The sequence below is a fragment of the Trifolium pratense genome, linkage group LG6 (assembly GCF_020283565.1).
Source record: "Trifolium pratense cultivar HEN17-A07 linkage group LG6, ARS_RC_1.1, whole genome shotgun sequence".
NCBI lineage: Eukaryota > Viridiplantae > Streptophyta > Magnoliopsida > Fabales > Fabaceae > Trifolium > Trifolium pratense.
The window spans coordinates 34394681-34410331 of record NC_060064.1 but is presented as its reverse complement, the minus strand read 5'-3'; the positions used below and the strand labels follow the sequence as shown (position 1 = coordinate 34410331).

Genomic DNA, 15651 nt, shown 5'->3' with positions numbered 1-15651 from the left:
TTTTCTAGTAATGATAAGTTAAAACTTTAAATATTTGTTGTTCCGTTCTAGAATGAAGCAAAATTGTTTGACCGATTCCATGAAAAGTATAAAATAAATATATAAAAGCTCTATGAATTTTCGTAGATGAGTGATGAATGACAAAATCTTGCACTCCCGTCAAATTGGTTGAAAATGAGATTTATTATTCTAAACAAGATTACAACATCAATATCGTAGGACTTCAAAATTTTGGTTCAAACATAAAGACAAGCAAAAATTGCTTTTAATTTTTTAATTAAATTACAAATAAAAAATCGCGAGTTGGACATGCGTGACATTGACTTATGCGTTTATGCCATTATCTACACTAAACTATTTTTGTTTTAAGAAACTAAAATAAGATATATTAACAAACACAAGGTGTGATCTACACTCGGGGACAGACCTAGGTACTAAGCAAAAGGGCAGCCACCACCCCATCTACTATATAGTGTTAATATACTACCATTAGGAGTGCTAGCAACACATTCTTTAACAAACACACTTTAACACACACTTTTCTATTGGTTAAAATTTAGAGGAGTGCTAGCAACACACTCTTTAACAAACACACTCTAACACACTCTCTTCTATTGGTTAAAATTTATATGGGTCCCATAAAATTATATGGGTCCACATTTTTTTATGGGACCCATGTGAATTTCAACCAATAAAAGAAAGTGTGTTGGAGTGTGTTTGTTAGAGCATCTCCAATGGTGCAACCCATGTTTGGGTTCTTTATGGGACTCATTGAGCCACATCATCTTGAAGCAGCTCATCCAATTTTCACTCCAATGGTGCTACCCATCTTTGGGTTCTTTGTGGGACCCATTGAGCCACAACTTTACTTTATATATTAATATTTTATTCTTATTAAATAAAGCTTTGAACTTCTACATGTAACTTTTCATTACATTTTATTCATTTTTTAATCAATGCAACGGAAGCATTGTATTTCTCCGTTGCCCAGCCTGGGGAACTCCAACGGTGCAATTTTTCAAAGCAACATACTCCAGCTGGCAAACTGAAGAAAGAACCAGCCGCTGGAGTTGGTCTTAAAGAGTGTGTTGCTAGCATTATTCTAAAATTTATATGGGTCCCATAAAAGTTATACGGGTCCACATTTTTTTATGGGACCCGTGTAAATTTCAACCAATAAAAGAGAGTGTGTTTGTTAAAGAGTGTGTTGCTAGCATTATTCATACTACCATTATGTATGCATACTCTGCCACCCTTGTCATTCCAAAACAAAACTAGAGTCATCCCTTGCTCCATTGGGTCCACTCATTCTCTTGTAAAGATATACTCCTATACTCGTCATATAATATATCTTTTATTATTTTATTTTAAGCCACTTTGCATAAAAAAAAAGAAAAAATTAATTCATACTCTCTCCGGTCACAATTATAAGGAAAAAAACACTTTTTATATTCATTGAAAAAATAATGTATTCAGTCTATATTATTGACCTGATACATTATATTTTCAATAAACCTAAAAAGTAGTTTTTGACTTATAATTGTGTCCGGCGGCTATGTTACATAGGTGCATGTACGGTCCGAAGGGAGTAGTAACTATGTTGTTCATCGTGTCTATTTCTATTCTCAAGTACTCTAGTTTTTTTGGAAAACGCAAAACACTTAAGGTGGGTTTGATCTGACATTATTTTTTAAATGACATTATTTTTAAAATTTAACACTTTTCTCTTGTTAAGAACACACTCACTTATTGTGTGGGACTATTATCAAAGTGTGAGACTATATTCGGCTCCGAACCTAAATTCACCAAAACCAACTTAACCAATTCATAATATTCATTAGAAAACCTAACATTCAAATCTCTAATTTGTTTCTCAACATCATCACTCCACACATTGTTCCTGACAATCCTACACAACCTCTCAATAGTGTCATCATCAAACAATTCCTTCAACTTCAAAGCATCAACATCCATTCCATTCTTTTCAAAATAATCCAAAGTTCTATCTATCACCCATTTCAAAACACCGAAACCCTTTTTCTTCTTAACACCAACCAATTAAATCCCAAAACTCTTCAACAGCTCCGCTTATCGCCAGATAGCCCAAAACTTGATTATACGATTCATAGCTCAATTTCTAGTTGTAACGTGTTCGTGATGCAAACTCTAGTAACATTTCATTTCTGAATTTTTAATTATCAGAAAAAATAATTATTTATTTGTATTTTAAAAATATTATAAACTATAACACTCAATGAAGCCCATACCTTTTGTGGTAAATGGAGATTGACATTGATGAGCAAAATACTTGGAAGATTTCAAACGCTGATGTCCCCATTGCGTAAGAGAAAGAGAGTGAAATTGAATAATAATTCATGCTATATAAAAGAATATATGATAATAATAATTTTTGGTCAAAAGAAAAAAAATTATTATTAAATTTTTTATGCGAGGATAATGTTACGATTTTTTGTAATGTGTTTCTTGCTGATTAATCCAATAAAAATATATGTAAAGTCAAAGATTTAGAGATCAGATTAGCCTAATTTCAATTGAAAAATGATTATTAAACACTAAATTTTGATGTCAATTATGCAATGCGTCATATACAACCTATTTCTTGCGCAATGTATTATTATTATATTCAAATTTCTTGCGCAACAATTTCACTTATTTTTGGGACCATATATAACCTACAAACATCTTTGCTAATTGCCACACTAATTATTATTTGAAATCACTTATATAATCTACAAACATCTTTGCTAATTGCCACACTATATTCATTATCAAGTCATGTTAAGGATTGTTCTTTGCTTACTATTGTTTTATGTTCATGTGGTATTACTTTTTGCTGCAAGCTCAAAATCAAATGTAAGATATAATTACTTGCCAAACTATCATGTTCCTTAGTAATTTATCTTTGGAGTTTAACATACTCATAATTTTGGGTCTGTTTAGATTGACTTATTTGAACTTATCTACCTGTATAAGTTTTATGATATTAGGGAGAATTTATGAAACAGTTTATGACAATTTTCACAAATTTATTTAAGCTTATTTTCGTAAGTTCTCCCATATAACTTACGAAAACAACTTGTAGCATATATAAGAATATTTTATCTTGATTTTATCTCATGCTATAATTAGCTCTTATGCTAAAAAATAAGCTGTTTATCCGAACAGACCCTTTGTATTCTAATTAATTATCTATTATCTATTGGTAATTTCTTTTTAATTAGTGGGTAAACCATGGTGGAGATTTGTCAAACCGAAGATATGCATACAAAGAACATAAGATCAGCATCAAAACAGCATCAAACCTAAGTTTAAAGTGGAAATTCTATGCTGGCAAAGATATTACAGCAACACCAACAATATATAATGGTACAATTTATTTTCCTAGTTGGAATGGTAACATTTATGCAATTAATCAAATTGATGGATCACTTGTTTGGAAGCAAAATTTGGGGGAATTGACTGGGTTAAATTCAACTGGATTTATTATTAATGCAAATGGAACAATTGCTAGAGCAACTCCAACTGTGGCTGATGATTTATTGATTGTTGGAATTTATGGTCCTGCTGTTGTTATTGGACTTAAAAGAATAAATGGGGAGCTTGTTTGGTTGACTCATTTGGATAATCATCCTGCAGCAATTGTTACTATGTCTGGAACATATTACAACGGGTTAGTAAAAATTCACCCTCTTACTCTTGATTTTTTTTTTGTCAAGTTATCTGTTGGTTAGAGTTTTATCTTAAGATAAATAAGTAGAGTGTCTTCAAAAACCGACTTTTACATATAAAATATGATGTCATTATTAACTGAGTTATGCTTACATGGATATTGCTCTTGGTTTTTATGTTAATGTTTTAAAAATCGGAACAAACAAGTTGGTTCAAATAATTGATCAGTTCCTTACCAAAAAAAAAATTGATCAGTTTGTTAGTTGGTTTGATCTTGATTGTATTGTAATCTAGTAGAATTGGGGTTGGTTGAACAGTGGTTGGTTCAACAAGTTTTATTTTTTATTACTTTTTAAATACTTTTTTACTTATTTTTTTTATCCTCCGGTTCAATTGTGGTTGAACTTGTTGAACTATATAACTCCGGTTTTATTGGTTTAATCTTCGGTCAATTTTTTAAACTATTGCTTTCATTCATTGTCTCTATGAATAATACGGATCTTAGTTTGGTCTCTGTAGATTTTCTACTATCAAGTCTCTTTAAACATGCTCAACAATTAAATGGTTTGTGATTAAGGCTATTTTTGGAAGTTTCAATGAGAGGCCTTTGGAAAGGAGGGGAGAGAAAAAGAAACCTCTTTTTGATCTAACTAGCCTTCAAATTGGTCTCCAAAAAATTCAAAACATGTAGAAAAACACAAGTTTTTATGTTAAGGGTGTTTGGGACACCTCATGACTAACCCTGGATGCTTCGCGCATGACACAACCCCTAACTAACACACGAAACACCACAGACTCAAATCATATGCAGTCGTGTAGTCACGTGTATCTGATCGTCTGATTTCGATCAGACGGTCCCTCATATATAAAGGCATATTTTGATTTTATAAAAAGTAAAAAATTTGTCCTTAAATTTTAAACCGTCTGATCTAAATCGGACATTCAGAAATGCATGACTGCATGACTATATGATGTCATTGACTTCACAATATCCGAATCCGAAATTCCACGACTAAGGGCCTCTTGCATCTAGAAACTTGCACCACACGTTACCTTGGAGGCAGCGGCAAATCCAACTTTCTAATTTTTAACTTTTGATTTTAAGTCTCACACAATAATAATAATCATAACACTTCAGTTCTAACATATAACTTGACGAGCTCAATTTGCTTAAAAAAAAACATGACTAGCTCAATTTCATAGTGACTCCCTGAATATAAGTTCTTCCCCAACCTATCTTGCATACTAATTTATATACTCCAAATTTAATCAACTTTCAAAATATCAATTTTTCTAACCATTTGTTTTATCTCAAGTGTAATTATGCTAAAATCTCAATGTATAGGAGTTACTATGTTGGAACATCTTCCTTAGAAGAAGGTTCAACCATTAAAGATTGTTGCAAATTTCGCGGAAGCCTCATAAAACTTGATGCTCAAACCGGTATCATCTTATGGAAGACCTATATGTTACCAGATAACAATGAAAAAACAGGAGGATATGCAGGAGCTGCCATATGGGGAAGTAGTCCTTCCATTGATATTGATAGAAAACATGTCTATATTGCAACTGGAAATCTCTATTCTGCCCCTAAAAACATAACTCAATGTCAAGAAAAACAAAATAATCAAACTACTCCTATTGAACAAGACAAGTGTGTTGAACCTGAAAATCACTCTAATTCAATCTTAGCCCTTGATTTGGAATATGGTAATATTAAATGGTATAAACAATTAGGAGGCTATGATGTATGGTTTGTTGCATGTAACAATGCTTCAACTTCTAATTGTCCTCCACAAGGTACTATACCAGATGCTGATTTTGGTGAGGCACCAATGATGTTAACTATATATGTTAATGGAACAAAGAAAGATGTTGTTGTTGCTGTTCAGAAAAGTGGATTTGCTTGGGCATTAGACCGTGACGATGGATCCCTTCTATGGTTTACGGTAATACATACTCAATCTAAAGATTTTAATAATCTCTTAATGCTCTGTTTTGGTTAAAAAATAACGGAGAACTGATAGCTTAGCTTATAGCAGATGAATTTATAGCGAATAGGTTATAAGCTAACTTTTAACTTATATCGAAAAAGATAGCCGATTGAATTTATAGTGTTTAGTAAAATTAATTGTTGAACTGGTTTATAAGAATGGAATGACATACAAAAGATATTTTTAATTAATATTTAATTTTTTTAAGGTAATATATATGATAGAGATAAAATTGGAAGAAAAAATGATAAACTATATGCTAACTAAATTAGCTTATCAAAAAAAGTTATAAGTTAGTAATAATAAGCTAAAAGCTCACGAGAGAAAAACTTTACCAAACAGATATTTTTTTGTTATACGAGATTATAATCTATAAGCTACAAGCCACAAGTTCAAAATATGGTGTTACCAAACAGAGCCTAAGAGTATGGTTTTAAATTGCGGTTGCAATCGCAGATGTAAGATGTGGTCATTGCAATTCAGTTGCAGAGGCTACCAAATCAGCAATATCACAGAGATACATACCGCAATTTAAAACCGTGATTAAGAGATAAAACATGATCTTGAATGGCTTAGCTAATTTAATTATTATAATCTCAAAACATTGCAGGAAGCAGGTCCTAATGGAGTAGCTGGAGGTGGAACATGGGGTGCATCAACTGATGAAAAAAGAATTTATACCAACATTGCAAATTCAGATGGTAAAAATTTCAAACTTTTACCATCAAATATGAATACAACAACTGGAGGGTGGGTGGCAATGGATGCCAATAATGGAAAAATCCTATGGTCCATAGCTAACCCTAGCAATAGTACTGCTAGTGGCCCTGTTAGTGTAGCAAATGAAGTTGTTTTTGTTGGTTCTACTGATAAATTTGGGCACATATATGCAATCAATGCAAGAAATGGAAGAGTTTTATGGTCATATGAAACTGGAGCTAGTGTCTATGGGGGCATGTCAATTAGCAATGGATGTATATATTTAGGTCATGGTTATAATGTCTCTCTAGGATTTTACTCTAACTATACCGGTGGGACCTCACTCTTTGCTTTCTGCGTTTAAAGAATGAATGATTTTTAAACTCTTATGACCACGTAAGAATATCTCTTAAATAATTTATGTAATCATTATAAGAATATGTTTAAATAAAAGTGAGTGGAATAGTACGTTTTAGAGGTAAAACATGTATGACAATGACTCGATACTTAGTTTTGTGGATTTTATGGAAGGGTTATCTTCTTCAACCTGTCTCCAACTTGTATCATACTACCATTAGTTGTATAAATGGTTTATGGCAAGTTCAAGACATTGTCATGCTTCTTATATATTCAAAGGATTTGCAGATTTTTCTCAATCAATATATTTTTTTTAATAAAAATTATGGGCATAATTAAACTCATTCTTGTTGTATATTATTACGAGATAGGTGCTTTGTTTAATTTTACAATTTAATTAGATTACATTTTGTAAGCACACACTAGAATATGAGAGAAATAATGTGTCTGAATATCTTTTTTTATTTTCACCATCAAAATCCAGTCCACTGAATTGTTTAATCTAGTTCGAATGTCAACTCTGGTATCAAGTGGTTCCAAAAACTTCCTCCAAATCGCAGTTGTGGGAAATCGAACTATGATTCTTCCTATCAAGCTCAACGTCAATCACCACCGGACCAATTAAGTTAAACTCGTGGCAAATCAGGTTTCAATCCGGTTAAATATTAAACATTGTCATTTTTTTTTTAACATTCTTTTTTTTTTTTTTTGTCAAGTTTTTTTTAACATTCTAAGCATATATATAGTAAGTGAAAAATCATTAAAACCCTCAGAATTTGAGTTTGCCTATTTATTGTCTACCGACAAACTTTGACTTTGCAAATACACAAGAAATTGAATTCTTATTGCTATTTTTGTTTTGTATACCGACCAAGTGATTGTGTGTCTAGTTTATCTACTATCTATCTAAACAAGGAAAATATGCGTCAAAATTCCGAAAATATTTTCGTTTTTTTCCATGTCAAGATTTTTTTTTGTTACAATGACCGATGGTCGAACTCAGGACTTATAACATACTACTCAAACCTCTTACTACTAGACCAAACCTAATGGTTTTGTCAAGAAAATATTTTGTTTAAGTATATGGATTTAATTGATATGCACCAACGGTGTAAAATAATTTTACACTATCAACCAATACCAACCATGTTTTCCGTCACATCATCCCCTTCACCATACTTTATTGATATGACATGACAACATAATGGTTGTTTATTGAACGATTGTGTAAAACTATTTTACACCGTCGGTGCATATCAATTAAACTCTTAAGTATAGATAGATTTAACATTCACATTATTTATTTCAAACATACTCATCATTAAATTCTTTTATTTTTTATTTTTTTTTGGTAATAAATTCTTTTATTTTTTATCTCTATTCTATCAAATAACACATGTTAGTTACAATTAATGGTTCAGGTTATTCAATTCGCTGTAGAAATCTTTTGAGGATTGTTTCTCTACAACATCAACTAGTGAAATGATTTCAACAAAAGCAAAATAAAATACAACATAAATGACCATTTCAACAATTTTTTTTATTAATTCATGAAAAATAAAGTCAAACTTAAAGGTGTCTATAACTTTTTTTTTTTTGACGCTCAAAGATGTCTATAACTTAAAATATATAATTTTGCCTATGGAAATATAGTTAAGTAAATCTAGCCGGCGATGATGTAATCTGAAACCTCTAGTATATCGTATAATGATTATCTGTCTGTTTGGTCTAACTTTTTTTTCTCTTCTTTTTACATAAGAAGTTAGGTCAAACAACAATTTCTAAAAGCTATAGTAAAAAAAAAAAAATAGTTTCTATATTTTAGAAAAAATAATAATATATTATCAAATATATCTTTTAACCCTATTATAATAAAAAAAACAACAACTTTTAACATTTTTTTTATAAAAAAAATTAAGATTTAACAACAATTTTAACTTTAATTAAAAAATTATTATTTCTAGCTTTATGATTAAAAGAGCTTTTACACCTAAAAAAATTAGGACAAACGGCCCTATACTAATTCATCAAATAATTTGGTGAAGTTGACTTTGCATAAGTTGCATTTGTGATTTGCACAAGGAATATCTCCAATTTATACTTAAGATTTCGAGAAGTTTAAGTCATTATACATTATATTGATTTCTTAAAGGACGACTTTTGTATACGTCACGTTTAATTTATTTATTTTTCTCCATCTTCTCAAAATAAATAATGAAGTTTAAAGTTGTTTTAAAATACAATATTCAACTCAATAATCGACTAATTTATGTATTTGGATATAGGCAAAATAGGAAAATACTTGAGATATAATTGTTCATATAGATATAGAACACTAAACACATTAATGCTCGTGGCATGCACGTGCTGTAAATAATAGACACATGCTCTTTTTGTGATTGGAAGGTGCGCAACCTCTCTTGTGCTATCCAACAAGGCGAGTTGAAATGTGGTGTTTGAATGTTTCTAGTTTCTGTTGAGTTCTATCTCTTAGGGACGATATGGTTGATAGTCTACTTAAACAATTTTAGACAGCTACAAAATATCTTAAAAAGAGCAATATAATCCGTGACTCATTCCATAATTTCTTATGTGGTTGAAAATTATTTTTAACGGTTTTTAACTCCTGTAATAACATAATCAAATAGCAAAAGTTTTAAACATCAAATATGAAGTCAAAAAATTATAGGTTGGAATTCACGTATGAAATATCCCGGCAGCCATCGTTTTAAGTTATTTTAGAGATCCCGGCAGCCATAGCTTAACTTATTTTAGAAGACTGTGCGTCATTTGTAATAAAAGTCAGAGGATTAATATATCACAAAATCTAAATGTGTCATTTCAAATAAGTCAGAGGATTAATATATCACAAAATCTATAAGCATTCTCATGTATATATAGTGTCCTAGTGATAAATAACTTCAAATAAGTTAGATATGGCAAGAGTTGATCAAATAAGCTGCTTTGTTATTTCTTTGTTCCTATTATTATGCTCACTAACAATTTCAGAAGGCTTTCATGTAAGCTTCATAAACCAACTTCTAATTTCTCCTTGCTAATATGTCAAAATTATAAACTTGTTTAGATAAACAACATAATTAAGAGCTTATACCATAAGCAATTACTATCATATATATATATATATATATATATATATATATATATATATAAGAGCTTGTCTGGATTGATTTATTTGTACTTAGACAAAAGTTGCTTAAATATCGTCAGACTGTTTGAAAGAACTTATGAAAATAGTTTGACAATTTTCGTAAATATCTTCAACTTATTTTCATAATTAAGTTACCCAATATATTTTATGAAAACCAACTTGTAACATATATAAAAGAAATTTACCTTTATTATATCTTTAGCTATAAAATAGTTTATTTAAGTTATACTTATACATAAGCGCTTATCATGATAAGTGCTTATGCTAGCTGCAAAATAAGATGTTTATCCAAATAGGCTCTAAGGGCTTATGTACAAGCTATTTCCGTAACAAAAGATGAAATACAATCAAAGTATTTTTATATAGTATAAGTTATCTTTATAGGGCGTGTTTGGTAACACAAATAAGCTAGTTTATAGCTTATTATAATAGCTTATAAGTTTGTTTCATAGAATTAGAGATGTTTGGTAACAATTTTTTTTTACTAGCTTATAGTTTTTTTTTTTCAGAAGCTATTTCAAGTAGCGTTTGAGCTTATACTTTTTTACCTTTTATGCCAATTTTAACCTTATTATTTTAATTTCTTTATTTTTTTTTAGTAAAAAAACTACCCACTCATAAAAATAACTACCCACTCACATAAAATAACAATGTGCTTTTATGTCATCTTTTTATTACAAAAGCTAAATTTACCAAACATTTTAATTTCATTCTACTTGCTTTTCAGCTATCTTCTAAAAGCTAGCTTATAGCTTAATTTTACGGAACAGAGCCACAAGCTATCCTAGAGATGTTATGAAAATAAGTTGAAAATACATTTAAACTTTCTATATGGAAGATATAATTAAACTTATGTACTTGTTGAATGGTTTCAGTATGCATGGTTTCAACACAAGCCTTCAACAGAACAAAATTGGTTAAACCATGGTGGAGACATATACAACAGAAGATATGCTAGCAATGAGCACAAAATCAACCTTAAAACAATTAGCAACTTAAGTTTGAAGTGGAAATTCTATGCAGGCAAAGACATAACTTCAACACCATCAATTTTCAATGGAACAATTTATTTTCCATCATGGAATGGATACATATTTGCAGTAAATGAAATTGATGGATCACTTGTTTGGAAAAAGAATTTGACAGAATTAACAGGACTAAATGCAACAGGGTTTGTAACAAATGCTAATTGGACTTTGGCTAGAGCAACACCAACTATAGCTTATGATGAAGATCTTGTGATTGTGGGATTATATGGGCCAGCTGTAGTTATTGCTTTGAATAGATTTAATGGTGACTTAATTTGGCAGACCCGTTTGGATGACAATGATGCCGGTGTTGTTACCATGTCCGGTACTTATTATCGAGGGTTAGTATTTTTTACCTTCGCTGTTTAATGATTTTATTTAAATTGTTAGGGATCAGAATATATCAGACTGTCGACAAAAGTTCATGGATTGACTCACTATACCCAAATTGTTTCGATTGTGTTTTCCAACCTAAATCTCACCCAGAAAGCTCCCCTTAAATTTTTATTCCGTAAAAATCTCTAATTTTGTCTCTCAAGATTTCACAATATTCATCACAAAAGAATGGAAAAAATGGCTTATAACAACACAAGAACCAAGCTCCCTTACTTGGGCACTGCCTCCCCTACTCGTGCTTTCCCAGACACTTCGCGACTGGGACCAAATGCTCCATGTTAGTCACAACCCCGAAATTAGAAAATAGACTTAAAAAAAATGCCCCGCGTCTCTCCTAGCAAATGCCTCACGTTGCTGGAAGCCCTAAAACCAATTTTCAAACTATTGTAAATGAGATTTTAAGGCATACAACACCTAATATCGACCCCATATAAAGTGGTTGAACCACATATTTTTATCTAATAAAAATGTTACCGTTAAAGTGAATATTCTTATCACTACTTTTTAAAGACTCGTATCGTTTGGCTTGACTTATTCTCAGCGCTAGTTATGCATATGATTGAGAATTGTAAAATTAAATAATTCATCTTCATTACTAAATTTTAATTATTCCCAATATATGTTGATAATTATTTGCCAAAAAAAATATTGTCCAGGGCTTATTATGTTGGTTCATCATCACTAGAAGAAATCAAAAGCATTGAAGAATGTTGCACCTTTAGGGGAAGTTTTTCAAAGTTAGATATTAAAACTGGTGCTATTTTATGGCAAACTTTTATGTTACCTGATAACAAAGGAAAAAGAGGAGAATATGCTGGAGGAGCATTATGGGGAAGTAGTCCGCCGATTGATTCATCGAGAAATCATATATACATTGCAACCGGAAATTTGTACTCTGCGCCTTTACGAATAACGCAATGTCAAGAGAAACAAAATAATTTAACAAAACCAACTCATCTTGATGAATGTATTGAAGAAGAAAATCATTCTAATTCAATCTTAGCACTTGATTTAGACAATGGTGAAATTAAATGGTTTCATCAATTTGGTGGATATGATGTTTGGTTTCTTGCTTGTAATAATTTGTCAGTGGCTAATTGTCCACCTGGACCTAACCCAGATGCTGATTTTGGAGAAGCACCAATGATGCTCACAATTAATGATGTTAATGGTACTAAACAAGATGTTGTTGTTGCTGTACAAAAGAGTGGTTTTGCTTGGTCTTTGCAACGTGACTTTGGCAATCTCATTTGGTCTACGGTAACATTTTTTATATCAATATTATACTTTTTACTAAATTGTACTTTTGATCCCCTAACTTTCACAAACTTATGATTTTGATCCCTGTAACTTTTAAAATAGTACTTTTGGCCCTCTAACTTTCACAAACATGAGATTTTAACCCCCTAACCAAGTCAATGCACATGTGGCAAGTGAATCGCATGCCACATAGACAATGACTAACATGTCACGTCAGTATATGTGGCAAGTCATGCTAATATGGTTGCATATATTTTTGTAGTAAAATTGTATTTGATATGCAGGACTGAGGTTTAAACTCGGGATCTCCCACTTAGTCCCTGAATTATGTTACTTGTATATCAAGTCATGAATTATACCTCTTTTCTTTGTTTTGAAGGAAGCTGGACCTGGTGGAGTTGCAGGAGGTGGAACATGGGGAGCAGCAACAGACACAAAAAGAGTGTACACAAACATTGTTAATTCAAATCATAAAAACTTTACACTTAAACCCTCCAACAAGACAACAAAAACTGGAGGTTGGGTAGCAATGGAAGCAAAAAGTGGCAAAATCTTGTGGTCCATAGAAAATCCTAGTAATGCAACTACTAATGGGCCTGTTAGTGTTGCTAATGGCATTGTCTTTGTAGGATCCACAAATGTGAATGGAACTATCTATGCAATTAATGGTAAAAATGGTGAAATTCTTTGGTCTTATGAATCTGGATCAACTGTTTATGGTGGAATTTCAATAAGCAATGGTTGCATATATTTTGGAAATGGTTATACTTTAGGTCTTGCAACTGTTATTGGAGGCCTCACTGGTGGTACTTCACTTTATGCTTTTTGTGTCTAATTGTAAATTACTACTAAAACTATGGTTTGTGATATTAGATATAAATAAAAAGTATATGACATATTTTATGGTGATGGACATGACCATATTAAAATATGTAATATTGTCTCTTGTACTTGTTTGTGTGGATGCTAATTAAGGAATTGTAGAAGTATGTGTTTGATTGAATGGGGGACAACTGCTATTGTGAGTTTGAAATTCTGCTGCCATTTTCTTGGTACAAAATAAATACTATGGTAAATTTATTCATATCTAAAGGAAATAAATCTACGTGTCACTCTCTTATGGTCCGTTTGATTTGGGGGTTTTGGAGGGGAGAGAAGGGGAGGTGAGAGAATATTTTAAAGGGGGAAGGAGGGGAGGGAAGCAAAATCCCTCCAAAGACAACTTTTTGCAAAATATTTTTGATCAAAGTTACAAAACTATACCTGAAAGAACTTTCATAATTTAGTGACTTATATATATGATTGCAGTTCTTTGGGAAATGATTTTTAGAGGAATAAAGACAGTTGCAATTTTACTTGAATGGATTATGGAGAGGATGGTGTTTCATCAAGTGATTCAAGCAAAATCACAAGAAGAAATTGACCATGTTAGGAGATTCCACGTTGTTACTAATTATGTCCAGAACATGTGTAACCTGCAGTGCATTAATTGTGTAGGAAGCATTGAGGGTGCATCCACCTGTACCACTTTTTTTTTTTTTTTTTCAAATCAAAGGTATCCTCTGCGCGCAACTGGAGAGATTAATCCCCCGGTATGAAATCGAATCCAGGATTAAATGGTTAAAGGATTAAGTATCTATCACTTATGTCAAACTATCTTGGTAATACCCCACTTTTATCATGCGCACATTTATCTGTCCATGATGTTATGGTAGGTGACAAGTTTGTTCCAAAAGGCACAAAGAGGAGTTTAAGTCAGAGAGGTTTTTGAAAGATGTTAGTATTTTGGGATCTAATTTAAGGCTAGTACCTTTTGGAGCTGGGAGAAGAGCTTGTCTTGAAAAAGCTATGAGTTGAGAGTAGCTTATGTTCATTTTTGGCTTGCTTAGTTACTTCAAAGCTTCAAATGGGTTCCATGTGATCATAATCAAGTCTAAAAATAAATTAAGTCTAAACTTTTAATTTTTTAACCAAATCAAACTTAATGAAATGAGCAATTTGATGGAAAGTTAACTCACAATAATATTAATCGATTAATTTGTAGTGGAAACAAAATTCCTCAAATTTGTAAAAACCTATGAGGATCAATCGACAAATAAAACACAACAAACAAAACAAAATAAAGGCACAAGCGATATATAATACTGAAATTTTAACGTGTAACACTCTCAACGTAAGAGTAGAAAATCACGGGCCGTCCAGACCAAAAAAATAGTTTTTCTATAATGAAATAAAAAATCTCAATGTGATGCAAAAACTAGGGCTAACAAACAAGCCAAAAAACAACGCAAACTAGCTTACAAAATAAGAACAAGAAGAAAATTCCCCCAAAAACCTAGTAATGTGTGTGTTACAGTTGTTCATAAAAGAAGATATAATTGCTAAAAGACACTAACAAACTATACTAAACTAACAAAGGAACTTCTTTCATTCATTTTACTTCATCATTACATTCACGGATTCACTCATGCCTTTATTTGCAACATTGGTTAACCCTAACAAACTAACTAATGACTCACCTAATTGAATTCTTCTAGATCCTCCTAGAAATCATGATCAATCACCTAAAAGTATCTAATGCATTTTGAGCCTATTTTATTCTCTAGGACCTATATTGATTCATTACGGAGCGGACACGATTTCTCCCTCCTCATAACTTGTTTTGACAATCTGAACAGTAAAAGTGAAGCATTATGTTTCACGAACCTTGTGTCCATATATTAGCCAGATTCAATAGTTAACGAATTGAAATTTATAATTTTTCTAGAGCTGAGTTAAGAAAAACAAAAATGAGTTTCGTTTTTTTTCTCTCTCCTTCAAGGTTGTTCTCCTCACTATTCACTCTCATGCAAACCTAGTATAACCTCTCCAATTAGGATAAGTAAAACAAAAATGAGCTAACATATTTGAAACCTTTCTCTACATAGGAAGAAAGTTCAAACTCAACACAATCTTAAATTTTGCAACATCTATGAACCGAGCTATTCCAACCCCTATAATTTAATCCCCACGCAGGAACCACGTGATGATGAATAAGCAGTCTTAAGATATCCAAAAA

General features: G+C 31.5%; 2 protein-coding genes across 3 annotated transcripts; both read left to right on the top strand.

Annotated features, from left to right (window-relative positions):
• The first annotated feature begins 2688 nt into the window (after positions 1-2688).
• On the top strand, positions 2689-6858 carry LOC123893242 (polyvinylalcohol dehydrogenase-like). Its single transcript, XM_045943177.1, has 4 exons — positions 2689-2874; positions 3243-3691; positions 5036-5639; positions 6295-6858. Exons 1-4 carry the CDS (start codon positions 2797-2799, stop codon positions 6745-6747), a joined length of 1584 nt encoding a protein of 527 aa, XP_045799133.1. The 5' UTR covers positions 2689-2796; the 3' UTR covers positions 6748-6858.
• A 2769-nt stretch (positions 6859-9627) lies between these two features.
• On the top strand, positions 9628-13591 carry LOC123893270 (polyvinylalcohol dehydrogenase-like). Of its 2 annotated transcripts, none has more exons than XM_045943205.1 (4): positions 9628-9760; positions 10785-11278; positions 11990-12593; positions 12973-13591. In XM_045943205.1, exons 1-4 carry the CDS (start codon positions 9677-9679, stop codon positions 13426-13428), a joined length of 1638 nt encoding a protein of 545 aa, XP_045799161.1. In that variant the 5' UTR covers positions 9628-9676; the 3' UTR covers positions 13429-13591. The 2 variants fall into 2 exon arrangements, with proteins under 2 accessions (XP_045799161.1, XP_045799162.1); XM_045943206.1 differs by having other exon boundaries at positions 9670-9760; positions 10806-11278.
• The last annotated feature ends 2060 nt before the right edge of the window (positions 13592-15651 follow it).

Bases quoted from the DNA above. Each gene is read 5' to 3' on its own strand.
- LOC123893242 (XM_045943177.1), top strand. From the start codon at position 2,797: ATGTTAAGGATTGTTCTTTGCTTACTATTGTTTTATGTTCATGTGGTA. The intron at 2,875-3,242 runs GTAAGATATAAT...CTTTTTAATTAG, and splicing joins CTGCAAGCTCAAAATCAAAT to TGGGTAAACCATGGTGGAGA. The intron at 3,692-5,035 runs GTTAGTAAAAAT...CTCAATGTATAG, and splicing joins TCTGGAACATATTACAACGG to GAGTTACTATGTTGGAACAT.
- LOC123893270 (XM_045943205.1), top strand. From the start codon at position 9,677: ATGGCAAGAGTTGATCAAATAAGCTGCTTTGTTATTTCTTTGTTCCTA. The intron at 9,761-10,784 runs GTAAGCTTCATA...GAATGGTTTCAG, and splicing joins CAATTTCAGAAGGCTTTCAT to TATGCATGGTTTCAACACAA. The intron at 11,279-11,989 runs GTTAGTATTTTT...AATATTGTCCAG, and splicing joins TCCGGTACTTATTATCGAGG to GGCTTATTATGTTGGTTCAT.